We start from the raw sequence: 27,969 nt of genomic DNA on the forward strand, positions 1-27,969 counted from the left end.
TCAAACCCTGTTTTTATTCTAGCATGCATGCTTGTTCTACATTCTTACAAAGCTCATAACTTTACACTTTGCTCATTGATCACGAGAGACAAGCAAAGTGCTCCTTGGAATAGGCAGTTGCACGTTTCTCTTATTTATCCTTCTTTCTTTCTTGGTTTCTATGTCAACAACCTTGGTAGGAAATTCTTTCATTGGTAAACATGGATCCTCTTATCAGACTTCTCAATGGCTCACAGAAGCTGCTGCAAAACCTCTTCCACAAAGATTTTATTCCAGAAACCTAAACCTTGGCGAGAAATAACCACTGTGGAACCACGCTAATAAACCTCACTTTTTATTGTTTCTGCAGCTGGGGATGGAGCTGCTGGCCATGCTGGGCTGTGCCCTGCTGCTCCCCACGGTCCTGGGGGAGGATTGTCCATCCCAGTGCAGCTGCTGGGGGACAAGGGTGGACTGCAGCTCTCGGGGGCTGCATGCCCTGCCCGCCCTGCCCCGCCTGACCCGCAGCCTGCACCTGCACAACAACAGCCTGGCCTCCATCCCCGCCGGGGCCCTGGACAGCCTGGGCCACCTGCAGGAGCTGCAGCTGTGGGACAACCCCTGGCACTGTGACTGTCACATCCTGTACCTGAAGCTCTGGCTGCAGGATTTCTCCGCGCCCGCGCTCGCCCGGCTCCGGTGCGCCAGCCCCGCTGCGCTGAGGATGAAGCCCCTGGGGCAGCTGACTGGGAATGATCTGGGTGTTTGTAGCAGGCTGCTCCCAACCAAGTGTCTCCAGTTCTTCTGGCGAGACCTCATTTTAATTGCTGGAGCAGTAATTACCCTCCTTTTAGTGGCATGGGCTCTGAAGTTCTCCAAAAAGCTGGTCTGCCAGCTTAGCCTCGGGAGCCGGCGGCTGAGGAGGAGCATCCCCAAAACCTGCAAGATACTGTGAGCTCTTCCTGCCCCAGCCTGGCAGAAACTCCAAACTCCTCCACAACAAAAACGCACTGGCAGCACTGGTTTGAATAGTCAGTGCTAAAAAAGCCCAAAGTCTGGGTCCTCAGGAGAGTTTGATTTAATTTTTGTCCAAAAAGAAGCTTGGTGAGGTTTGGACAGACAACTTCCACCCTGCTGCCATCTGCTCATGAGAAGAGCAGATTCCATATTTTTAAAAATCATTTAACTTTCCATTTTCCCACTGAATTCTCAGCTCTTACAGAAAGAAGATTTACACCCCTACACTCGTTAATAAATGGAGATGAACAGCAATTGCATTATTTTAACAACTCTTTTCTCATGGTGAGTTTACAGCCCATCAGCATCTCTCGGTGTCCCAGGGGGTTTGGTAGGACCATTCCTGTGTGCAGGAAAACTCAGCCCTCTCTTCCTCAGGTTCATGAGCTTCCTGCCACCAAAACCACCCAGATTACACAGACCAGACACTGAATGCATCCCTGATTGAATGCAGTTAAAGATGGACTGGTAATGGCAATATAATCAGCAAAATAATTTTGAATCATATGGAATTTCCTGGAGGGTGAACAATAATAAAGCATTCGGGATGGAACTGAAATAATGGATGCTTATTGAACATTCATATCGACCCAAATTTGATCTCTTCCATGATTCCAAATACTTCTGATTAAATTTCTAAGATATTTCCTGAACTTGTCCTCTGGAGATAATTTTAGAATATTTCCCCTGCACTGAGCTTTTCAATGTTTTAAAATATAACCATCATGCTGTATGAATGCAGAATATTACAGAAGAAATGCACTCTGCCATCTCTCATGGAATTTCCTACATGACATTTTTTGTTTCCCCAAAATGAAATAAATCATTCACACTAAAAGCTTATCACTCTCTGCTGTACCTATAAACTAGATATGCATGGAATAGTGAACTGCTTCACTACATGGCTCCAATACAAATATTTTTTAAATGAGCAATTAGTGAACATTTCTGCTTGCACCAACCAACACATCAAATAAAATACTCAGAATACAGGAAAAAAACAATTGAGAGAACTTTTCTGTCCTTAACATTTCTGCTTAGACCAACCAACACGTCAAATAAGATGCACAGAATACACAGGATGCACAGGAAATAAATAATTGAGAGAACTTTTCTGTCCTTATAAGTGGAAAGAGGAGGGAATCTCTTCCATGGCAGTAGTTCACATTCTACCAAAACAGCCTTGCATTTATAACTTTTCATCCATTTGGGTTTTATCTGGGAAAAAACCCTCTGCAAAGGGGACAGCTGGAACTAACTGAGGGTCAAAAGCAACACTCAGTGTTTATCTGGCAGGGCCACTGTGTCATGCTTCAGCCACACACTCCATCAAACTGCATAAATAACACCACAGCTGCTAACAACGTGCAAAGGCAGGAAAATGCATCAGCTATCAAAATGAAACACGCAGGCAGCGCTCCCAAAATGGGTTTGGAACACCCCAGGAACTGTTACTGCATCCTGCCTGCAAGGGGCAAACTGGTGGCTGTATCTGCTTGCACAGTCTGGGAACACAGGTGTGACTGCTGGGATGATAAATAAAGTAAAATAAATGTAAAATAAAATAAAAATAAAAATAATTAAAAAAAATAAAATAAAATAAATATAAAATAAAATAAAATAAATATAAAATAAAATAAATATAAAATAAATATAAAATAAAACAAAATAAATAAAATAAAATAAAATAAAATAAAATAAAATAAAATAAAATAAAATAAAATAAAATAAAATAAAATAAAATAAAATAAAATAAAATAAAATAAAATAAAATAAAATAAAATAATAAAATGAAGGTTTGCTTCCGCAGTAGGCAGGACAAGTCATCAGAGTCAGCATTATTGACCAAAACCTCACAGTAGCACACAGAGAAGGTTTGTGTGAACAGCAATTCTGGGTGAACTGCAATTCTGTGTAGACTGAAACTCAGTTAAGGTAAGGAATATTTGCAGGTTTCATTAATTAAATAGCACAGTATGTGAATCACCTTTTTGCCTATAAATTCTCTATAGTTTGTTAACACTGGAGCAAACAGCATTGCTCAAGCTGAACTGTCCAACTTCCTCCTTGTCTTCTGCCAGGCTTTACTTCGAGTTTATTCCAGGTTTGAGCTCATGCAGCAGGGCAGTTTGCAAGGCTCCATCATCACAAAACTCTGCTCTCCTTTGTGCTACAGGGCCACCATCCTGACAGAACCTGATTCTTATGATAAATATGATTATTAATGTGTTACCAACCAGCTCTGGAGCTCCCTGGAACACAAGGCAGCTCATTCCCTAAGAACCACCCTGGCCCAGCTCAGAGCAGGCTGAATAAAACAGCCCAGTTCTGCCCCATGGAATAAAACATCCCAGCTCTTCCCAGTATGATAAAATAGCCTAGCTCTGCCCAGTGGAGTAAAATATCCCAATGAAATAAAAGTGGTTCTGCCCCATGGAATACAACATCCCAGCTCTGCCCTGTGAAATAAAACCAGCCCAGCTCTGCCCAATGGGATAAAAGTGGCTCTGCCCAATGGAATAAACCAGCCCAGCCAATGGAATACAACATCCCAACTCTGCCCAATGGAATAAAACATCCCAGCTCTGCCCAATATAATAAAACTGGCTCTGCCCAATGGAATAAAACATCCCAGCTCTGCCCCATGGAATAAACCAGCCCCAGCTCTGCCCAGTGGAACCAGGCCAGCTCTGCCCCATGGAGCAGCAGTGGCTCTGCCCTGTGGATCCCAGCTGTCTGGCTTTGCTGTCAGGCTTTGCTGTCTGGCTTTGCTGTCAGGCTTTGCTGTCTGGCTTTGCAGCACTGCTGTTGCTCCTCTGAGCACAGCCACTCTGGGGCTGACTGCTGCAGTCAGCTACAAATGCTCTTTTCTGCACCAGAACTGAAAGAACTGAAGCACTTCTGCTTGTGTATGAGACAGAAGGGTTTCCAAATCCAGAAAGAAAGCAACAGCACCACTGCCCTGGGCAGCAGCAGCTGCTGGGGCCACTGGAGCTCCTGGGAGAGCACAGCAGGAGCAGGGGAGCCTGGGGAGGAGCTGCCCAGAAGGTGCCAAGGGTGGAGCTGAGCAAGTGGGAAAAACAGTGGCATTGCCATGGACACTTGATATGCCTGCTTTTTTATATATTTCTATTTTATTTTTATTCTTAGTAGGAAATACCTTCCTCCTGCCTGGACAGGGCAGTGGCAGCTGCCAGCAGCTCCAATCCAAGTGGCGCTGCCAGGGAGGGCTGGGCACCTGGGCAGTGCAGGAGATGACATGGCTTGGGGAAGGGAGCCAGCTCGAGCCCTCCTGCCCTGGTAGGAGCAGCTCCTTGCCACAGAGGAGCAAAAGTGCATGCCTGTGATGTAAGTGATTTTAGAAGAGATGCTTATTCAGAGGAAAATTGCAATATTTTCACTAAAATGTACCTACCACTGGTGTGGGGTGGCTGAATTTGCATGATTTCTGCCCTTTCCCATGCTCTAAGGATGCTGGTATTTTAAGAACATATATTTCTCATGTGTTTCAAACCCCACCTCCTGCAGGTGAAGGTTAAAAGATGAATGATTTTTAAGTGCACTTGATAGCTTTTCTTTTTCAGGAAGAAATCTGAAAACAGCTTTTTGTTTCACCCATGCTTTGAGAATCAGCCCAGCCTTTCCCAGCAGCTCTGGGCAGCTCCATGAGCAGGATATGTGGCATTTTTCTGTTCTGACTCTCTTCTCTTAAGTGTCAGTGAGTGCAGGAAGTAGATTTGAATTTACTCATCTCCATGGGCTCACACTCATCTAACCTGAGAGGATTTTGACTGTGAACCTGTCCTAAGGTTTTCTCAGCAACCTAGGTTAATTCAATTCACACTAAATTAATACTAGAGACCAAGCACAGCTTTGCTCTCAGGAACAAAATACATTGCAAAGCTGACCAGCTTGTTCTGTTTTTATCATTTGGCTAAGTGGCTGTGAATTTAAGGATTCAGATTTAGTGCCCCCTTTCAAAGAATTTAACTGCACAGAAAATGAGTAATACAAAGTAAAATATTTCTTTCTGTTCAATTAAACCCCAGTGAAGCCATAAGAGAGATGTCACATAATGGCAGTAATTTTCCATTTTATTTGCACACCTTCTGCTTGCACTGACCAGATAAGGAACTGCATTAAAAACTACTAGAATAACTCGTCCAATAAAAAGAGAAAAACTCACCCAAGAAAAAGTTTCAAACAGCAGAAAATTAAGACTATTCCTAGCCTAACAGGACAAGAAAAAAAATAGGGATTCCCTCAGGTGAACAGGAAATTTCTTCTGTTTTTGAACTAGAGAACATAAACTGGAAGAACGAAACACTAATTCAATGTACGGAACACACACTGAATGCAGTGAAACAGGCTCTTGGCTGGTGTGTGCTGCCACCCTTGCAGTCTAAATTAATTAGCCAATACACATTCATTCTCATGCTGATTTATCTTTAAATGCACTGTTTGGGAAATTATTAAAATAGAATTTGAGGCTTCATAAAACTGCTGTTCTTCCTGGATTCTTAAGGCCCACACAGTTGCATGTTATGATTTATACCTGAACTACAGGATTTTAGATTTTACAGATGAAATATTAACAATTCCTACCCAATGACTCCTTTGTTGGTGCTAAGTTTACTGTAATGCTTAGCAATGCTAGGTTTATTTATCTTAACACCTTTTCTCTCCAGAGCACAAAACCATCTCCCAAAGTGCTGCAGCTCTGTTGCTGGAACCCACGTAAATATTTTGCCATTAGATTGACTCCAGTGAAATTCAGATTACACTCAATAACTGCTCCAGTTGCATAATGGCCACATGGCTGCTATTTATATTGAGCTCCTTCCCAGGGGCACTTTGCTCCCCAGTGTTCATCCCAGTGATGTCACAGCCTGGCATCTTCATTTCAGGAAAAGGAAATGTTAGAGTTTAAAATTTTGCTCAGATTTCATTTGGCTTGGCTTGGCTGACCAGCAAGCATCCAGTTCTCTAGCAACCCAGAGTTATTAAAATTGAATGGTGCTGTTCTGCATCAAGGCATTCCCTGGGAAAAGTGGACTGAAACCTCTCCCCTCAGAATGCTATTAAGGAATAGGGCTACAGAAATACAGAGCATTCATCTTAGTCCAAGGGGGGAAAATTCAAATGAGGCCTTTTCTTAAATGACCTTGATCTCTAGGGAAGGGAATGTCAGCAGGGATGGATTGCAGCCTCCCTTTTCTCCTTGAATCATCTCTCTTGTCTCCTCTTTAGGGGTCAAAAGGGTTTTACCTCCTAACTATTAATTTGTTTTTTGACAAGGATTTATAGATTGCCTCTTATGGCCACAGAGAAGGACTCTGGAACCTGACACATCCAAATAAAATCGACCTTTGCAGCCCTCTCCCATCAGCAGCAGGGCTGAGCAGAGGAAGGTCAGGCAATGGCCACACCACCAAAGGCTGCCCTCAAGACAGCAGAGCATTAGAACTGAGGGTATTTTTGATTTCCCTGAGTTTGCAAGGACACTGCAAAACCCAGTAATGTAATGTTCAGGTGCACTTATCAAAAGCTGGGTTAGAGAAAGACAAAAACTAAACCAGCAGCAATTACAGCCTGAAGGGATGGTGGAGCTGGACAGAAAGGGGCCTGGGGGTACTGGTAAGAACTGAAATGAGGGATGTGGGGCTCCAGGCAGCTCTCCAAAATGCAGTTTATTGTATCCAAAATGCAGTTTATTGTATCCAAAAGGCAGTTTATTGTATCCAAAATGCAGTTTATTGTATCCAAAATGCAGTTTATTGTATCCAAAATGCAGTTTATTGTATCCAAAATGCAGTTTATTCCATCCAAGACTTTGCAGCAGTCCAGGGTGGTGGGTGACAGAGCTGTGCCCACAGCTGTCAGCTCCAGCTGCAGGCAGGCCTGGAGACCCTTTGGTTTTGGTTACAATGCATTATAGACTTTTCTTTGCTGAGCATCTTAATACAGTAGAACCAATCTATACATTAACTATTACCTATAGCCTATAATAACTACTATCATTACCATATTCCTGTCACTATTCTCCAATCACTCAAAGTCAGTACATTACAGTTTAAGCCAGAAGTTGTTTTTCAGTTTTCTTGCAGTGGAAAGTTCTGAGACCTTTTTTCTCCTTGCCACATTTGCTGACTTGTTTGCCTGTGCTCTCTTCCTGCTTGGTAAAAACATCTTCTTGTTTGGGGTGGGTTTATCCTTTGTTCTGAGTCATAAAAACCCCTTCTAACTAACACACCCTTTGCCTCCTTGGTTACCCAGTAAGACTGGCTCAGCAATTCTTCTATATCAAAACTTGCTTCCATCTCTATTCCTTTATCAGATTCTACATTCAAAAATCTTTTCTGCCAAACACCCATATCTGTGAGACTTCCTTGTCAAACTTTCATCCTTCCCAACAGGTACTGATCCACAGCTGGCTGGACATGAGCCAGCAGAGTGCCCTGGTGGCCAAGAGGGGCAGTGGCCCTGGCCTGGATCAGGAATGGTGTGGCCAGCAGGAGCAGGGAGGTCATCCTGCCCCTGCACGTGGCACTGCTGGGGTCACACCTGGAGTGCTGGGTGCAGTTCTGTCCCTCAGGTTGGGAAGGACATTGGGACACTGAGCACATCCAGAGGGGACAGCGAGGCTGGAGAGGGGCTGGGAACACAAACCCTGAGGGGAGCCCCTGAAGGAGCTGGGGGTGCTCAGCCTGGAGAAAAGGAGACTCAGGGGTGCCCTCATCACTCTTACAGCTCCTGGAAGGTGCCTGTGCTCAGCTGGGCTGGGCTCTGTCTGCAGCAGCACTGACACAGCCAGAGCACACAGCCTGAGCTGCACCAAGGGAAATACAGGCTGGAGAGCAGGGAAAAGCTTTTCACAGAAATAATGATAAAGTTCTGGAATGTTCTGCCCAGGGAGGTGGTGCAGTCCCCATCCCTGGGTGTGTTTAACAAAGCCTGGATGTGGCACTGGGTGCCAGGGCTCAGTCGAGATGTTGGGGCTGGGTTGGACTCGATGGCCTTGAAGATCTCTTCCAACCCTGTGATTCTGTGAATTCTGTGAAAGGGGCAATGAAAGAACACAAATAGTGCACAGCAAAAACTCAGAGCCCCCGAAGGGTTTCTTTTGCCTCCCATCACTGCTCTGAAACTGGACCAACATTGGCACCTAGTGGCTGCTGAATTCCACAGGGACAGAAATTCTCTGAAAGTTGTCACCCTTTCTGAGTGATGGGCTGAGGATTTCCCAACAAGCTGCTAAATACTGCCAGCTCTTCCCAGAGTTTCCATACAAGTTTTCTGTCCTGAATTGTCAGAAGGTGCAAGACACAAATTGTTTTCGATTGGCAGAAGCCTGGAGTTCTTATAATTCTGGACTTTGTTTTCTTCACTGTGATTAATCAGTTTTAGACATGCCTGGAATTTTCTGCTACTACAACTCCTAAAGTCACAGCTCAATATTTATATTGAAACTTGACTGGGGTTTTATTCCTTCTGTTCTCCCAAAGTGATGATGAACTTTAAGGTAAATTCAAATTCTACTAATAACTTTGTACTATGACTTCATCCTATCAAATTCTGACAAAACAAAAAAGGAAAAAATGTATATTAAGTAAAACAAAATAATGAACTCAAATCCCTTTGTGGGTCTTTTTCCCTACCATCCCCCTACCTAATTGATGTCTAGCATCATCATTTTTAAAGGCCCAAATATTTTTTATCAAGTTGTTTTAAAACAGTTGGAGGACCCTCAGCAATCTGTACCAGGGAAAATTACCATTAAAAAAATCCAACTATTGTGGGAACATCAGGGATCCCAAACAGACATGAGGAGAATGAAAGCCCAGACTTTTGGATATCTGATAAAAAGAATAAAGAGCCAGCCGACCCTGTAGATTTCCAGGAGTTTCCTTACTGAGTCTTTAGCACTTTGTGCAGTATTTCATGGTCATGCAGCCTCAGGCCAGCTGGTGACCCCCAGTTCATGTGCACCCTGCTGCTCTGTGGGACTGGCTGCACTGGAAACACCAGGCAGGAATCCTGGGGGATGCAAATGCTGCTAAAGGTACCCCAAAACCCCCTGGCCCTGCACTCCTGAGGGTGCAGCTACAGCCAAGGTGGTGCAGGTCCCCAAGGAGCTCGGAGAACTGCACAGATACCCAAACAAGGGGGCTGGCTGGGAGGGTTGGCCAAATAAACCACAGGGTTTGGTCTCATCAGCCACTCCTTGGTGTCTGAGACTGATTTCCAGCTGGGTTTAAGGAATCAGTTCTGTAATTGGCATGGCTCTGGAGTGGTGTGTGTGTCCTCAGGCCCCCTGAGATAAAACCCCTGCAATGACTGCCTTTCATCCTCTGCAGAGCACAGGCCAGGAGATAAGGATGGGTGACTAAGGCTGATAAAAGCCTGCAGAAGCCAAGCAGAGGAGGATTCATTCAGAAGATGATTAAGCCGTGTATATGAATACAGCATTTCAAACGGCAAAGAGGCCAGTCTCCACAACTGAGTCATCTGAAAGGAACTGGAAATAGCTGATGGTTTCTAACATTCAAAATGCCTAACTTGGAAAACTTCATGAATACAATTACATTTTTTTTTTTTGTTCTCCACAGCTTGTTCTGGAACTTGGCTGATAACAAAGGCAGCACCCACACAGGGTGAGGAGCACATCACACGTGACAAAGTCACACACTTTGCTGAGCAGCTGCAGAACAGAAACTATTTCACTGCTGGCAGTCACCATGAGGGAGACATTTTCAATTTTCCTCATAGCAAGGCTTAGAAGGAGTACTCAGTACAAATCCTTGGCTGGAGAAGTTTCTGTACACCAAATTCATCCCTGTTTATTTGTCAGCAATTTCCTTATAACTCAGTGGTTCTGCTGCCACCCATGCTACTACAGAGAAAGGACACCAGGCAGAGGGAAAATTCCTGCTAGAATAGGTTTAAGTGGCATCACTTTCTGAGATTCCAGGAGTCCTCCAAGGGCTGGGACCACTGCTGCTCAGGAGGACAAAGGGTTGAGGGTGGAGCAGAGCAGAGAAGGAAAACCCCACTGTAAGAACCTGGGACTTCCCAATTAAACCCAATTCTTACCATCACCCTAAAGAGCATCTCTGTCCATGTGCTGCTCCCCAGTTCCTGCTCACACACAACACAAACATGGCAAAGAGAGGCTGCCAGCAGGGATTCCTGTACAGCAGGAATATCCCTTCACTGGTGATGGCCTTCAAAACACCCATCCATTCATTTGTGTCAGCCCTTTAGGGGTTAAAAGCTCCACACCCCGTCCACAGAGAGGGCAAAATGTTGCCTCTCCTGTAAACATAAACACTCAGGTACTCTCCTCAAGAAGGAAAGCTCAAAATATTAAAAATATTGTAAGATTGGTACAAGAGCAGTTTGCTCTCAGAAACTCAAGATCATGTAAGATCACAGATCATGTATGATTTAATGTGCACAAGTAAGAGTTTATGCATCAAATCTATGGGGCTATGTCAGGTAATGCTGAGTGTGGGAACATGATTTTATTACTTTAAAAAAAAACCCAGCCAAAAAACCCAAATAAGTAGGTTTTTGCATATATATAATGTAATTATATACATGCATCTATTATATTTTTATATATTACATTTATTATAAAAGATGATCTTTCAATATTTAACAACTAGCTCTCTTTAAAAAGAAACTACAATATATCACTACTTTCGTTGTCTGAAAGAGCTCAGCCCATTCCAGCTGAGTCAGCTGCAAAATCAGCAGGCCATAAAATTATATCAAGAACTACAGATGCTTAAACATTCTCTTAACCAAAATCTAACCAGGGAAAGGCTGTACCACAAAAGGAGCATTACCACATCAAACATCATGCCTGCATTGTAAGTACAAAATGTTGAAATTTCTCTTGGAACACGGCATAAACAATGTGCCCACCAAGCTATAACTCAAGTCATCTTGGTTTTCATGAGCAATTTTGGTGATTTTTCTACATCCCCAGTGGGAATGAATGTTTGCTACTGCAGAGAATTCAGTAAATTCGCTGTGTCCTCACAGAGTTTCAGAGCTTTCTTGGAGCCCCTGCCCTTGGCTCCTTCTCCAGTGCTGCAGGAGAGAGGGGAACAGATTTTAGGATCTCCCTTGTGTTTTTTCTGTTTCATCTGAGATCACTGCAGATGATGATTTAGAAGATCAGAACTGAATTAATTTCCCTTTAAACTTCAAGTCTCCAGCAGCTGCTTTGAACCAGCCCTACCCCCCAAATCCCATGTGGAAATTGCCAACAGCCTTCCCCTGCACCCAGGGCTCTGCAGCTCGGTGTGGTGGAGGTGAAATTTCACTTCTGTGGAGCAGAGAGAACAGGAAACTGTGACCAAGGCCAGTTTTGGGGGGTTTCTCCCAGGTTTTGGTACTGTTTTCTAGGTATTGCTAGAGTGGTACTTGGTCAGAGACTGCCACAGAGCGTTTGTAGCACTCTCTACTCTTCTCTGATGAGCCACTCTCAAATACAGCCAGATACAAATTGGAATTGACTCAAACCCATTTTGTTTTTCCTGTTTTACCTTTGCATGAAAGTGGTGTTAACCCAAATGGTGTCTGGGGATTAATCAAAGAAAACCAAATATTTTAACACTCAGACTACTACTTACAGCTCATCACAGATCCCTCACGTAAGCCCAACAATATAATGTGACAATTTCTGGGTTTTGTTTGAGGAGTTCTTTATTTTAAAAGCAGTTAAAGGCTCGTGATGACAAGCAGCAACAATAACAGCAAATAGAAAAATGTTTGCAATGATCTCTAGCAAGGATAGCTGATTTTAAATTATCTTCACAGAAATAGCACCTTTAGTTTTCCATTAAAATAACAAGTTACAATGAAGTATGAATATTAAAGACTGACATCTATAACAATGCTTCCTCCTAACAAACCTAAGTGTTTTTCTCAGCTCTGAAAATATAATTAGCATGAAAGCATGCACACAGTGATGTCTTATTATCTCTTTAACACCTTTTCTGTCCTGGCTGGTCAATATCTAAGGATGCAGTGTCCTCCTTCATTCAGAGCTGCAGGAACAGAAAGCCTCTGATCCAGCCTGACTGAGGACTCAACCTCTGCTCTTGGTTGGAATGTAACCATGGATCACCAAAAAAAATATCCAGACCTGAAAAGGAATAATTGTGGGGCTCCCAAAAAATTGATTGAGTTCAGAGGCAATTCAAGCCAAGCTGGCCTGGTTGGCTGTGCTGGCTCAGAGATAACCACGTTGCCCTCCTCCTGCACAACTACCTACGGGACAATTTAATTCTCACTCTTTGCCACAAAAGAGTTTCATGTCACAGTTTTATAACCTGAAACTATGAGGATGGTATTTAGCTGATCTTTGCAAGAAAGAACAGAATGACAAAATGTGGTCTGTCAATATATTTAATTAGTGAATCTTATTTTGATAAGCATCTTGACTTTCCACATGACCTAAAGGAGAGCACTTTGCTTTGCAGATAACCCAGATAGCAGATAAAACAAGTCATTCCAGACTCCTGAGATACATTTGTCTTAAAACACCTCCAAAGCCGTCTCTCGGCGGCACAGGACCTCGCAAGGATGAGAAACCATAGCCCGGAGCCTTGGCGTGTGCCTGCGGGAACAAACCGCACCCAGCGCAGACCTGAGGGCGAGCAGCCAGCCAGGCAAGCCAGCCGCGCTTCCTGAAGGCCGAGCGGCCGCGGCACCTGTTTATTTCTGCAAAAGGCACACACAAAACCAGCGGAACACAACACAAAATGTGCCACTGCGGCGAGGATGCGGCCGCGCGGCAGGTGCGGATCCTCCGCCCGGGCAGCGCCGGACGGCCGGGCAGCACCGCGGGGCCGCTCCCGCCTGTGGGCCGCACGGCCCGGCCCGGCCCGGGGGCCGGCACCGCCACACGCCGCGACCTGCGGCCGGGACGGAACGGGCGTGCTGGGGCAGCGACCGGGCCCGGGGCGGGGACCGATCCCCGCTCGGTGACCGATCCCCGCTCGGTGACCGATCCCGGCACGGCGCCGTCACAGCCCGGCCGCGGGCGGTGCCGGGCGGAGCGGGGCGGGCGGGGCAGGGGCGGTCCCGGAGCGGATCCGGGCGGAGCGGGGCGGTCCCGGCGCGGTCCCGGAGCCGGGCGGAGCGGGCAGGGGCGGTCCCGGAGCGGATCCGGGCGGAGCGGGGCGGGCCGGGCAGGGGCGGTCCCGGAGCGGGGCCGGCGGCGGGGGCTGCGCTGCGCAGAGCCGGCTGCCCTCGGCCGCAGCGCGCCCCGCCATGCCCGGAGTGGCCGCGCTGGGCGCCGGCCCCGACCCCGAGGAGAGCTACGACTTCCTCTTCAAGCTGGTGCTGATCGGCGACGCCAGCGTGGGCAAGACCTGCCTGGTGCAGCGCTTCAAGACCGGGGCCTTCTCCGAGCGCCAGGGCAGCACCATCGGCGTGGACTTCACCATGAAGAGCCTGGAGATCCAGGGCAAGCGGGTGAAGGTGAGCGGCGCTGGGCCCGCGGGGCTCGCTCCGGGCCGCGATCCCCGGCTGCCCGCAGCGACCCGGGCGGGCCCAGGGCCGGAACGGGCCGGGCCGGGTCCGCCCAGAGCCCTGGCTGAGCCCGCCTGCGGCAGCCGCAGCTGCACCCCTCTCTGCTCAGGCTCCTTTCTGGTGTGTTTACAAGGCAGAAGAAAGCTCAGCTGGACTGCCGTGTTTCCAGAAAGGGATGTGGAACTGGCACATTGAGAGAAGGTTCTTAAAGTAGGCAGGCTATTATCTTAAGACACTGTTTACAGGGTGTCACAGGAAGTGCCGTTTTCACGGTTCTTCTTTATAGAACCAATAAACTCTAAATTTGACATCTGCTTTTTTTTTTTTTTTTTTTTTTTTGGCTATGCTGGAAGAAATCAGCTGGTTATTAGGGTTAGAAAGAGCCCAGGACAGGTACCCCGTGGATCTATCCTCAGATTCTCAGTGGCACAGATTCCCTGCAACTGTTCTCACCCTCTGAGCACGGGCGTGACCAGTGGGGAGAAAATGTTTAAAGCATCTAGGGTTTATGGTAGGTGCTTTCAACTGGGGTCAGTCCCTTCACCAGCCCCTCCAGAATGGGGTCCTGCAGCTATCCTTACCCCCAGTTAGACTAAAAAGCATTTAATTCAGTCACTGCCTGGAGGAAGATGATGGAATTGTAAAGCTTGTGGTAACACAAATACAGTGATGTGGTTAAGTTTTGGCCTGTGTTTGCCAAAGTAGGTGTCAAAGTCCTCTGTCGGTTTTTTCTTATAAATTAACTTCGGTGAGCAGAATATTAAGGTGAGAAAGTTGCATAAAACAGAAATGAAGGCTGGCATTTTTTAGGAAAAGAGAGGGATTAGCAGTTCCATAGCCATGCCCTGCAGCAGTGTTTATTTCCTTGTCAGTGTCACACCTTTCCCTGGCTGAGGAGCTGAAGAGCAAACTCAGGTTTTCTGTTTGAGCTGTGGGTGCCTCTCCCGTGCTGGCAAAGTGAGGAGTGGGGCTTCTCCTTTAAGGTGGAAACCTGCCTCTGTTTAAATGCTGGGCACTTAGAAAATTACAAATGTGTCTGTGCCAGGGAGTTCAGGAGTGCCCCAAATCGGCCAAACTTCCCAGGTGTGCTTTTTCATATTGTCACTGCTTACACCTGGCTGTTCCAGGATTAGCCTGGCTGTAACAAGACCTGGGTGTTATTTCTAAGTGTTTTACAAAAAACAAGGTAGAAAGTTCAAGGTCTTGAAGCTTTCTTTTTCTTTGGGCTGTTCTGTACTTCCACTTAGAAAAAAATGAGGAATACAGATATTGAAGAAGAATATTTTAAGTATTACTTTAGGGGAAATTAATCCAACAGTGTTGCTGATTGACCTTACAGATACTTTTGTCAGCTGCTGGGTCAGGGACACAGCCTGAATATGAAAGCATTTGCTTGGAGGGGTTTTTTTGTTTGGTCAGTTAAGATGTGGGGTGTGTGTGAAGTTTAAATCAGGCTTTTCCAGTTGCATTGAGATTTCAGAGCAGCCCATCTAACCTGGGTTCGGTTTGCTCAGCGTGCACTTGGAAACAGGAAATAAAGAAGCATTTCCTTCGCTTTTTTGAGCTCCCTTACACACTCTGCTTGCACTTCTTGCCTCACAAAAGCAGGCCAGGTAATTGTCTGCTGCTTTGATTCCCTTAGGGGTTTATGCCACTCAAGACAGTATTGTTTACAGTATTGTTTTCTATTTAGCAAATGGTGCAGGAATGAGACAGTTCCTGGATTTGTAATGTTTCAGAGGCTCATCTTAAGAAATTCCTTCAAAACAAAGTGTCTGCAAAAGCTTGTCCCCCCTCCCCAGTGGCCTGAACTTCATTTTTAGTCTGGCTAGGGGTGGTACTGCAACCCAACAACACCTATTTTGAGATTGAAAAAAACAATTTAATGTTAAATATGCCCCTCTCTGTTTCAAACTTCAGATGTTCCCGTCACAGTTACATAACATTTCTGAAACATTTGGAACCCAAGAATTTTAGGTCTCACTTTCTTTTGATGTGAGGTTTTTGGAGGTTTTTTTTGGATAAGGGAAAATATGCCTGTTGGAATACTGAAGGTTAAGGTGCTGCAAATAACTTTTTATTTTTTTTAAATTATTTATGAAACTCGAGGCTTTCCTTGCACCTTGCAGCTGTGTTCTTTCAAGTGTCTCACGTGGAGTTCCCCACACTGCTGGAGCTGACTAAACTTCATATAGAAGGAGATCAGCTTTGTGAAATGTCTGCAGGCTGTCTGCATTTACAGAAATGTTCTGGTACATGCTGTTTGAAACTGTGGCATACTGCTTTCTCTAAAAGCCGTCCTGCCTGGCTAGCTCAATCCTGGAGTGCAGACTGTAGTGCCTAAAAGTTGGTTTTGTTAATCACTTAATGCAGAGTGATTAAAGTCCTATTGATAAAATAATTACTTGTTCTTTGAGTGATAGAAAAAAATCTGGCAAACAGAACAAAAACGTTTTATAACTGTTATGTCACTGTAAGAAAAGATATTTATAAAATGCTGGAACCAACATTTTACATAATGATAGGCAAGGACATTCCTAAGTCCAAGTCCATAAATCATGGTTAGTAATAACAAAAGTCTTTTTCTTTTGATGAATTACCTCCTGTGAGCTATTTAATTGCCTTTAATGCCTACTTTATGCTGTCATTTCATAGTGTTTTACATAAAGTGTTTTTTCCTCTATGCCACAGTTTTTCTCTCTCAATATAACTTTCAGAAAGTAGCAGGAAAGAAGAACAGTTGCAAACATGTTCCTTTCAACAAATGCTTCTTTATTTGAAGAAGTCTTTAAATGAAGAAGAACCATTGCACTTTTTCATTTGCAGGCTTTTTCAGCCCATATGTTATCAAGATTACTGGCTGTGGCTGTGAACTGCATTCCTTTCAGAATGGCCCAAAATATGTTTTGTGTCATGATCTGGCCAAATTGCCAGTAGTACAGAGTTGTGACTTGTTAAGTGTCCTGTCTCCTCACTGGGGATTTAATGACTTTGCTGCACAGATAAAAGCAGAGCTGCTGGAAGCAATGTTCTTTGATATCCAGAGGAAAATTTAGCTCTCTGTCAACTCATTTGACACACAACCTGCAGCAAATGGGAATATTGTGTTCCCAAAAAAGAGGGATTCCTCGTTCTCTGAAAATTGTGTAGGGAAACTTTTGAATGGGGCAGTTTATCCTGCCTGCTCAGTCTATGAGTATCACTTTAAATTGGAATACAGTGCCACAGAGATGTTGCTTTTGGCAGAACCCGCCTGGATTAAGTTGCAAGGCTGTTTCAGTAAATGTTTTTAGGAGCAAGTGTTGTGATTTGCCAGCCTACAGAAATGTGTGTTATTGTTTGCCATTGGAGATGACAGGATTCAGACACAGTTGGTTAAGAGTCATTTAGCACAGTCTTTAGGTCCAGTTTCACTGCTGGGAAATTTTATGGAATATTGCTGCAAAAGTGACATTTCTATTTTTGTAAAGCAAGGTGTCAGCTGGAGGATGCACTTAGTCATTATTTTTGCTGCTCCCCAAGCAAAAGCACACCTGAACTCCTGTGGTACTGTACAAGAATCAGGAAAGTACTTAATAAATTATGTAGGAAGTAAGGGAGGGAGAAATTATTTACTGTGTCTTGGGGCCATCTGTTAAGCATTAACCTTTGATAAAGAATATGTTGATCAATGCAGGAACAGCCACATTGGCCCATTTGAGAATGGTGATTTACTGTGCTCTTTGGCCAAGCTGCCACTCACCATCTTCAGCACTTTCTCTGTCCCTGTAGATCAAAATCTGCTTTCTGTTAGCCTGAGCAGACATCCCAGAATGATCTCTCCATGAATTTTACCACCTTCTGTTTTTCTCCTTCCATCCAGTTGAAACACTCCTTGTCCCAGATTTTTTCTGGTGTCTCTTGCTGTCATTTATGTGCCACCATGAGGAGTGTGGCTGTCCAAAAAATTCCAAGCTAACAGGAGATCAAAATAACCAGCTTTTGTGAGTAAATGAGTACTCAGTGGTGAAACAATTAACATTTGTGAGTAAATGAGCACTCAGTGGTGAAACAATTAGTGAAACAATGAGAAAGGTGGCTCCTTTATTCTGCCATATTCCTTCTGTCCTCTTGTTCCTAGCAGTGCTCCCCCTGCCACCAATCTCTGATTTCATAGGTGTTTCTAATTAGTAGTTTCAAATGAGTTCAGCACAATTCTCCAGCAATCCCAACTTCTTTCTGCCTTTCTTACACCAAAGGAGTTGCCAAAGTAATTACAGAATCAGGAACAGCTTTCAAAGGTCGCTGAGTGACAGATATGGCTACAGTCATGTTATTTACAAAGCTGAAGCACTTAAATCAAGGAAATAAGTTACTAAGTACTATTATTAAGTAATAATTAAGCATTATTTATTAGTGTAATTAATTATTGAAATAATGACTTTTATTAGTTAAATGTTATTGAAATAATATTAATCTTAATGACTAATATTCACAATTAATAATAATAATGTCATTTACAACATTCATCATACACTTGTACAATACAAAAGAATAAGTGAGCATATATTTTTTAGAAAACCTGTGGCTAGTACAGTTCCTTTGGTATTTAACTTTTAATTAAACTGAGGGACTTTGGAATGAGAAATACTAAGACTACTTTTTTTTTTTCCAGAGTTTTCAATTGTTATTTTTTTATCAAGAGTTATGTGCTTGTAAATATAGTTTTACAGAAATAATATATAAAACTTTTACTGACTTTTTAAGGTTAAAGTTATAGTTGTGATTGGTATTTTTTTATAGTTGTCATGGTTCTTTTTTAGTAGAATTTTGTGACATTTATCTCTGTAGACATGCTGGAGAAAATAGTGTTTACTTAGGATCAGAACTGGTATTTTTGTAATTACTTAAATTATCTTTTTAACTGTGTATCAGACTGATTAATGTTACATGAAAATATTTTTCTCAGAATTTTCTAAGGATGCTGTCAAGCAAATTAGCTGTATTTTTCCTTTAGAAATACAACTTGCTTTACATTAAGTGATCTGGTTCATAACACCTCCTTGCTGTGTCTATAGTGTGTATTTTTAATGCTGAAAGACATTATTGAAATTACAGACTACGTGACCAGACAAGGTTTTTAAGCTTCCAAGCTGGATGGGGAGTTGTTCTTAGCTCAATCACTCTGCAGGTTTATTTACACCGCAGGAAAAGTGTAAGCTAAAACAATTTTATTTCTTAATTCAAGTGTTTCCAATTTGTCTGTGTGCACAGAATCCCTCAGGCCCTTCCCAAGAGTTGGGTAATCATCATTAGCCTTTTCTAGCACTTGACCTAATCAGGTACTGAGATTTAACAAACACAAAGGGCTGGTGGGAGACCTGAGTGCAGAGATCAGCCATAAACCTGCCCCCAGTTTCCTGCTCCCTGCTAATTGCTGCTGACTGCTCTGAACCATTATCTGTTTCATTAATAATCACTGCTTGGTGGTTTTCTGAGTCCATTACAGCCCTTCCCCTGCTCTGAGAAGTCCTTTTTGCTGGGATTGATTCCCTTTCTGCTGTACATAAATCAGCTGGGTCTGAATGCTTGCTTAGCACAGGAAATGAGATCTTATCAGAGCAGCCTTTTCCAAAGGGAAATTTGCTGCTCAAAAATGCAGCAGAGTCAGAAAATACAAAGAAAACACTACTGTGCAAAAGAAATAAAAGGAAAAATGGTTCCATATTACTTGGTATAAAGTAGCTCTGGCACATTGTGTTAAGTTGTTGACAACACTTCAGAATAAGGAGGTTCTGAGAGAGGGGAAACCATAAATAAAAGGTCCATGCTATAGGAGGACTCAAAACCCCAGTAGTACTTACTTATGTCCTGTTTCAGTGGAGATGCAGAATATAAGAATGGCACAAAAAGACAAGCAGTGGTCTCCCATTTATCAGTTGAGGATAGAGAAATGAAAGTGCAACAGAACATAAATTTATAAAAGGAAGTTCTTTCATTTCAGTGTGACTCTGTATTGAAGTCAAGAGCTTTGGAAGATTCAGAAAGGATTAGAGATTTATACAGAGGATGAGGACATCCACAGTTACTTTAGATTAAAAGATCCTGGAATATAAGCCATCATGTTCCAGGACATCAGACAACCTATAAAACAATGGGATTTATGAAGAAATTCCCTGTGAGCAGCATACTGTGTTTGTCCACTCTGAGTTATTTGTTTTTTTCCTCTGGAACATCTAGTACTGGCAACTCAAACTCTGATACCAAACTCATAATTCTTATGCTGCTGGATTTAGGCAAAAGTATGTAAACCAAGCATTTCTTCTTCCTGCTCAGTTGTAATGTGTGTTTTACCACCTAGAAAAGGACAGGTGATGAGACTTGACAGATCCTTCACTGACTTTATTGAGACCTAGGGTTGCTTGCATTTCATTTACGCACTTTTTTATCTATATTCTTTTAACTGTCTGATATTTCCTTCTAAAGCAGCCTCAGTGCTCTCAGATTATGTGACCACATCCTGCTCCCTTTGTTCCTGCCCTGCAGAACTGGCAGAGCCACAGATGCTGTGGTGGCCAAAACCCACCTGTCGTGTCAGTGACACAGCGGGTGACCTTGGCTGCAGGCTGGCACCCTGTTCTGCTGCCAAGGGTGACAAAGGGCTGGGCACCCCACCAGAGAGTTCCAAAATCTGGCACAGGAGGAGCTTGCTGGCAGGAAACCAGTGTCCCAAGTGATGCAGGTACAAACTCTGAGCAGCCAAGTTCTCAGCAAAGATTACATACATATATATGTGTAGTTATATATATGTGTGCATCAAAGTTCTCAAGCTTATGTTCTCATCCTTGGATCATGTACAAAAGGCTAGATAAACACAGGGGTACAATGCATTGCATATACAGGAGATTTGGATCAAGTGCTCTCCTTTGGCTGAGGAGAGCAGCTGCTGTGTGTCACTGTGTGTCACTGTAGCAATGTATCTGAACCACTTAGCCTGCAGTGTGCCCCAGCCATCCCCCTTGTAACTGTTCTTATCAGAATTTTCTCAGGACCCTCTGGAATTCATCAAGGTTACTAGGACATAAACTGTAACCAAAAATAATAAAGAATAAGCTAAGAAACTGAATCCCAAGACCACAAGAAAGAGCTAGCAGAGAGCTGTGAGCCACCTGGCCTGTGACCAGTCCTGTCTTCTGAGAGGAGCCTGCAGAGCACGGGGACAGGCAAAGGCACCTGTGGAAATGTGTACTCAGTGTGTGCAGCAGGGTTAGAATCCATCCATGAGTGCAGCATGGAAACAATAACTGGCTTCTGCTTCATCACAGTGGTCAGTTGTGCAGGAGTGCTGAGTTCCCCGTGTGTCACTGTGTGTGACTGCGTGCTGTGTGTGACCCTGCTGTGTCCCCACAGCTGCAGATCTGGGACATGGCAGGCCAGGAGAGGTTCAGGGTGTCACTGTGTGTCCCTGTGTGTGTGGTTATTAATTGTTGCAGTGTTGTGAGGGTCCCCAGAATGAGGTGAGAGATGAATCTGACTCCATATTTCTTAGAAGGCTGATTATTCTATTCTATTCTATTCTATTCTATTCTATTCTATTCTATTCTATTCTATTCTATTCTATTCTATTCTATTCTATTCTATTCTATTCTATTCTATTCTATTCTATTCTATTCTATTCTATTCTATTCTATTCTCTAAAACTACACTAAAGAAAGAGAGAGGAGACAGGAGGCTAGCAAAGAATGATAATAAAAACCTGTGACCGCCCACAATCCCGACACAGCTGGACTGAAACTGGTCATTAATTAAAAACAATTCACATGGAACCAATCAAAGATGCAGCTGTTGGTAAGCAACCTCCAAGCCATATTCCAGGCAATCAGATCATTATTGTTTACACATTTCTTTCCTGAGGCTTCTCAGGAGAAAAATCCTGGCAAGGGATTTTTTATAAAATATGACAGTGACATGTGTGCTGTGTGTGACCCTGCTGTGTCCCCCAGCTGCAGATCTGGGACATGGCGGGCCAGGAGAGGTTCAGGGTGTCACTGTGTGACCCTGCTGTGTCCCTGTGTGCCATCTAACCCTGCTGTGTCCCCCAGCTGCAGATCTGGGACACGGCGGGCCAGGAGCGCTTCAGGACCATCACGCAGAGTTACTACCGCAGCGCCAACGGGGCCATCCTGGCCTACGACATCAGCAAGAGGGGCTCCTTCCTGTCCATCCCTCGCTGGATCGAGGATGTCAGGAAGTATGCTGGCTCCAACATCGTGCAGTTACTGATTGGTGAGTTGGGAGTGCCACTGCTTGTGCACTATGGCCTCAGGTTGGGGTTTGGCTGGGAGTTAAGGTGTGTGCAATAACCCGATTGGAGGCTTTACCCAAAGAGCTGATTCACTGGAGCAGAGGTGTTTGGCTTTGGTTGACTTCTGTTAAGGAGCAGACAGCTTTGAATCCTTTGCATCTCATTTAATGAAGAACTGGGATGTCCAGGATTTCCCATTTCTGCAGCACAGCTGCTGTGGAGTCCCTTTCCCTTTCGTTTTCCCTTTCCCTTTCCCTTTCCCTTTCCCTTTCCCTTTCCCTTCCTCCATCCTAGCAAGCTGATGTGTTTTGGTGACTTGGAGCACACACCCACTTGAGCAGACAGGGAATTTTGGAAGGACTTTGGGGCAATCAGAGCTTGTCAGTTCTTTGCTAGAAGTTCTGCTTTCCAACCCAAATATTTCAGACTCAGATGTGGCTCTTGGGGCCTGTAGAGCTGCTAATACAAGAGCAGTACCATTCTGGATTTCCCTAGAAATCAGCAGACAGCTGCTGTTTTCACAGAATGGTTTTAACTTCAATTTCTAGACTGCTTCTTCTGTTAGGGTCTACAGACACCACTCTTCAGTTACTTTTGCTGTTCTTTATGGGTAATACAGAAATACAGATTGGAAAGGGCTGGGGAGATTATCCAGTCCAGGCTCCTGCTCACAGCAAGGCCAGAGTCAGGTTGGTCAGGGCCTTTTCAGTCACATTTTGAAAATCTACAGAATGGAAATTCTTCAGCTTCCTCGGGCAACCCGAGCCTCTCCTGCCAAGCACTTCCTGTGACACAAACAAACGGTTACAAATCCCTCTGTTGTTCCCTTTCCTTCCAGGAAACAAGTCTGACCTAAGTGACCTTAGAGAGGTTCAGCTGGAAGAAGCTCAGAGCCTGGCTGAACACTATGACAACATCATCTGTGCCATAGAGACCTCAGCAAAGGACTCCAGCAACGTGGAGGAGGCCTTTGTGAAGATGGCCACAGAGCTGATGATGAGGCATGGAGGGCCCATGTTCAGTGAGAAGAGCACTGACAGCATCAAGCTTGACAGCAAAGACGTTGTGGAAGGCTGGGGGTGTGGTTGCTGATAAGAGCTAGCTGATATCCCTAACTTTACTGGAATTTAGATGGTGCTTCACCCTAATGCTGAGTAGCATGGTAGCCATATTCTCCTCCTCCTCCTCCTCCTCCTGTGAAACCAGCAATTTTGTAGAAGTTAGACACAATCCTGTTTGCTTTGGTGTCTTATTTTTAAAAAGAGACTTTGGAGAGGTGGTCCTAAAAGTCAAACCCTCTGAAAAACTTACTCAACGTTTGTCCCCACGGTTTTATTTTCTGTAACCTTCATACAAGTTACAAAAAATGGAGGAAATTACTTTGGACTCGGTATTTTGGGGTGGGAAGACATTTGGCTGGGGAAGAGACTGATGCAGTCCCAAAGGTCTGAGCATTTAGCATGGGACTGGTGGCAAAGGAGGTCACTTTTGGAATAGGCAATCTTGACAGTATCTCTTCAAATGCTCAGCACTGCAGCAGTGAAGTGTCAGTGTCTTTGAGAATGGTATTTCAAGGGCCAGAATAGCCAAGATTTTGATTACAGGACCAAATAGCAGCCACCTGTCCTAGGGCATAGGGATTGCTAGTTGCTGTTGGAGCAGGCTCAGGTGGGGGAGCTTCTCTCAGGTTTTGTTATCCTTTGAAATTTTAACAGAAAGCAAAACCAGCCTGAGTACTGTCACTGGACCAGGGTGGTGATTTAAAGCAGCCTTGAGGAGAGGGGAAGATGCATTTCATTTGCCTGTTGTTTGCACAGTGATAGCTCCTCTTTCCAGGTGGAAGCATCACTGAGATTTTGCCCTCAGGTCTCATCATTTCATTCCACAACTCAAGCCCTGCACCACTGGAAACAGGAACTGGAGAAACCTTGACCTGACTGTAGCCAGGATCTCTTGCCATGTGCCTAATGGTCAAACACAGGGTTCATTCTGGTCAGGCACTTGGTGTTACATTACCAGAGTGCATCAGTGGATTTGATTTTTTTATTGGTTTTGTTTTTTAAACCATCTCTTTAAATACTGCATGGGCATATAATGGGAAAGAAGACCTCAGAATAGTTGAGAACTGCATGATTGCAACTTCTTGGTTGTGAGAGACCAATGTCTTTTTGAGTGATTCCCTCCCAGCTTTTTACCCAAATGTTCCCCTCTCCCTGTCACAAGTTAACCAGTTGCTTTTCATTTCTTTAAAACACTCAGCAGGAAAAATATTTCACAGTGGATCAAAAGTCTCCATGAAGTAAAATAGATTTCATGATGCAGTTCTTTCAGATGCAGCTCTGTAGAGTCTCTTGTAGGTGTAGCTGAAGTACTGATGGATGCCTCTGCAGTTTCACTCTCAGGCACCTTACAAAAGTGGATTTGCAAAGAGAGCAGGAGCAGCAATATTTTAAACTCTGCAGATAAAGCAGAGGTGTTCAGGTATGGCAAGGGAATTTTGCAATCCTGATAATTGGAAGGAGTCACTTTCAAGAAGCACCATTTGAAGGGAATGTCTTGTCTCTTTGAAAAATCCAGGTCAAAAAGGACTTGAATTGTTTTGCTGTGAGGGCTGCACCAGTTCAGTCATCCAACATATCCAGTGTCATGAAAATTAGGAAGATTTAGGAAAGGGCTAATGGATACCAATTTTAATCCTATTAATCTTCCTGAAGCAAATGTTGAATCATTCTCTGCTCTTCCTGTTTTTTGAAACTGTGGGGTAAATAACTGAGGAGTAATGTGTGCTTTGTAGCCTGTTTGCCTCTACCTAAGGGGTTAGTTTTCAAATTTTATAGTTGAGAGAATGAAATTTTTCAACTAGTATAGTTTTCACAATTCTGGTATTTTCTGCAGCAGGGCAGGCTGAGCTGCAGCACTTGGTAGTGGTTTTGGATGGTTTTCCAGGATATTCCTACTTCCAAAGACAGTAGGCAATAAATGCCCAGTTAGACAGTTGGGAATTTGAAATTGGGAATGGGAATGAAAATGGGAATTTTCCAAACCCTGGAGCTGCTGGTGTATTCCCTGTGTTCTGCTCTCAGGAGAGCTGTGAAGGCAGTCCAGGCTAAACCTGCTGGTGGCTGCTTTTCCTGCTGGTGAGGTCCTTCAGGCACAGAATATTTGCAGGCATTTGACTTTCCCATTACACTTTGTACCTGTAGGTCGTGGTCCTGCAGTTCTGCTGGAGCAGGGACCCCCAGATGAGCTCAGCCCCCACTTCCTGCAGCATTAGTGCCAAATTTCTGACTGCTGAGAAAAACCCATTTGCATTTAAGAGCAGTATTGCTATTTCTCAGACTGAAATCCATAGTTTACATAGCAACTCATCTTAAAACTGGAACAAGAAGCAAAATGAACATAAATCCTGCTTCCAGTGCAGCCAGTGATTGATTGTGTTTTTACAGTAGATGAACTGAGGAATTATTGATCCATTTTCTTCATTTTGAGGTTTGTTTAGGGAATAAGTAGAATTAGACCAGGCACTACACTTTTCATTACAACTTGCCTGGATTTAGCTCTTAAACTAGGCTTGAAGGGTGAGGCTCTGTCTGCAGGTCAGTCTGGTTCAGTCAGGAAATGTTCAATACAGCAGCAGTGATTTGTTTGCTGTACTTTAAATGAAGGCACCAATTCAGTTACTTTTCAGTTTCCTGCAGAAAACTAAAACCATGGCTTTAAATCAGCTTTGTCCTTTAACTCTTGGCTCTTCTGTGTTGTAACAAGTACAAGTTTGCATGCCCTCCTAACTGAACAAAAGGAATAGGAGAAAACTTGGTGGTTTTTGGGGCTTTTTTTTGTTTTTTTTGGTTTTTTCAGAAGAAATCTGAAGCCTTGGTTGATTGTTTAGTTTCGCAGCTGGTGGTGCTTGGGCTGTCAGTAGTTAAAGTTTATTTTCATTACCAAACCCTTCCTTTGTTCACTGCCCACTAGGCTGGGAGCTCCTTGACCAGAAATAAACAGAAAATGTGGAGCTTTTCAGTGCCCTGCTGAAGGCTGTATCAAACCTGGGACTCACACACAGCTATGGAATTCAGGTTTTGGGAATTAGGTTGGTTTAACTCCATTCATCCTATTGAAACCAAAAGGCTACCTGGGTGGAGAGAGTGAGGAGCAATAAACCTGAGATTTATGGGTAAAAACCTGAGTTTCCCCTCTCAGGGTATAAATGGGCACTGATGTGCATCAAGTGAATAATTCAGTAGTGCTTGTTCAGAGTTTACAGCATAAACATTTGCCAAGAAATCTGTTTAGTGCCAGTTGAACATTAACAAAGCTATGGTGCAGTAATTGCTTTTAAGCAGATCCCCTTGGCTGATCATGTATTTGCATTAGTATTTATCATTTCTTTTTGGCAGTACCAAAGTGTGCAAAAATATTACAAAAGCCCAGGAGGGGACATTGATCTCTGCCTTGTAGAGCTTGGGAGTGGAATGCAGAGGCAGATACTGAAATGAAATCATCAGCAGAATGTGGTTCCCAGGAGCCTTTGTTACCCTTTGTATTGATTTGAAGCTAATTTTATCTCCAGTTTCTCATCCAGTCCATCATCGTGGATGGAGCTTGTACAAATATTTATAATTAGGTAAATATAAAGCCAAATGTCAGCCCAGAAACCTGCTGATGTTTGCTTTGCAAAACAAAACCTGAGAAAAATGAGAATACTTAAGAACAGAAGTCCTGATGATTTTCTTACTCTCACTGTACTGGCAAGCAGGTTTTTCAGGGGGAACAATCCAAATGAAGCCCAGCTGAAACCACTCATAGCTCTCCTGTTAGCTAATACTGATAGATTTCCAAGAGCTTCACCAAAAGTGGAGCTCTTGCTCCTTTTGGGTGCCTGGGCTGTCACATGTGAAAACAAGGGTTTGGGAGATTGTCCTTTAGACATGGCATGCAAACTTGTCCTGAAAACTTGAAGACATTTTTTAAAAGTGAGCCAGGAGCTGAATTTACCCGGACAGAAAGCTGCAGGCAGATGCCTGCCAATGTCTTCAAAAGCATCTCGGTACCATTGCAAATAAAGCACAAAACTTGTGGGGAAGTGGTTTTGCACTAAAGGGAAATAATTATCAGAGAAAAAAAAAATCATTAATGTGAAAGGCAGAGCATCTTGATTATTCTGCATTTTTCATGTTCATTTTCTAGTTCAATGCTGTGCATAAGTAAGATTTTTTTCCCTTTATAAATGATATTAAATAAATAAAGCGTGAAAAGTAGTTTGATACTTGACAAAATAAATGCTTTCTTAGGAGAGTGATAATATTGATGAGGAGAATAACTTTGCTGATTGGGTTTGGTGGGGCAGTGTCAGGGATTCCCCACAGAGTTGTGTTGGAATGATGCGAGACACAAAAACCATTCCCAAAGCAGGGGGAGCCAGTGGGGAACACCAGACCCTGTCCTGCCTGCCAGACAGAAAACAGATACAGGCTGGTACTGAGCAGAAGGTGAATTTAGTTCTTTGTAACTGTTTTTAAAGATTTCTGTTTCAGATTTCTGATAGGCAGATGTGCTCTGTGCTGTCAGCCAGATTTTCCCTCTCCTGTGCCTCACTCGCTGAGATCTGCCAGGTAAAAACCCCACAACTCCAGAGAAGGGAGCATCCCAGCCAGTCTGGCTCACACACACCTCTGGGGGGGAAGGAAAAAAATCTCTAATTCATATTGAATTCATTCACTGCATTCCAAAATTATTTGAGGGGTTTGGGTGATAACAGTGTTAAAATGGTTCTGCATTTTCTAGGACAAATCTGTTGCTTTTCAAGGTTTCTTCGAGAGATGCAGGCTGTACATTTCTAATCATCAGTAACTGTTTTGCTTTTAAACTTTCTTATCTCAATACTGACTAAATGATTTGGAATTTGAGGAGACAAGGGAGCAAGCTTGCATACTACGGTAATTTTTTATACTTTACCTTCATCTATTTATGAATTTATTATGAGAAGTATTTTTAAACATGAAACCTGCTTTTGTTGTGAATTTTAGCAAAGTAGTGGATACATTGTACCGTGTATCATTAAAAAAGGTTTAATTAAAGCAAACATTTGGCAATTAATACCTTTTGTTGTTATTTCATGCATGTACCTTGTCGTGGTATAT

At 43.7% G+C, this 27,969-nt stretch overlaps 2 protein-coding genes across 2 annotated transcripts; both read left to right on the forward strand.

Annotated features, from left to right (window-relative positions):
- Positions 1–355: 355 nt before the first annotated feature.
- GP9 (glycoprotein IX platelet) lies at positions 356–934 on the forward strand (the record flags this gene model as incomplete). The annotated part of the gene is made up of 1 exon (XM_084214545.1): positions 356–934. One exon carries the CDS (start codon positions 356–358, stop codon positions 932–934), a length of 579 nt encoding a protein of 192 aa, XP_084070671.1.
- A 12,189-nt stretch (positions 935–13,123) lies between these two features.
- On the forward strand, positions 13,124–27,921 carry RAB43 (RAB43, member RAS oncogene family). The gene is made up of 3 exons (XM_084214393.1): positions 13,124–13,494; positions 21,627–21,810; positions 22,668–27,921. The coding sequence occupies exons 1-3, from the start codon at positions 13,285–13,287 to the stop codon at positions 22,919–22,921; spliced, it is 648 nt and encodes a 215-aa protein (XP_084070519.1). The 5' UTR covers positions 13,124–13,284; the 3' UTR covers positions 22,922–27,921.
- Positions 27,922–27,969: the final 48 nt, after the last annotated feature.

Source organism: Fringilla coelebs (genome assembly GCF_963513975.1).
Source record: "Fringilla coelebs genome assembly, chromosome: 13".
NCBI classification, from domain to species: domain Eukaryota; kingdom Metazoa; phylum Chordata; class Aves; order Passeriformes; family Fringillidae; genus Fringilla; species Fringilla coelebs.

What these genes read in the sequence shown, in the direction of transcription:
- RAB43 (XM_084214393.1), top strand. Translation starts at nt 13,285, where the DNA reads ATGCCCGGAGTGGCCGCGCTGGGCGCCGGCCCCGACCCCGAGGAGAGC. An exon ending in TCCAGGGCAAGCGGGTGAAG is followed by an intron (nt 13,495 to 21,626) that starts GTGAGCGGCGCT and finishes TGTGTCCCCCAG; the next exon opens with CTGCAGATCTGGGACACGGC. An exon ending in CATCGTGCAGTTACTGATTG is followed by an intron (nt 21,811 to 22,667) that starts GTGAGTTGGGAG and finishes CTTTCCTTCCAG; the next exon opens with GAAACAAGTCTGACCTAAGT.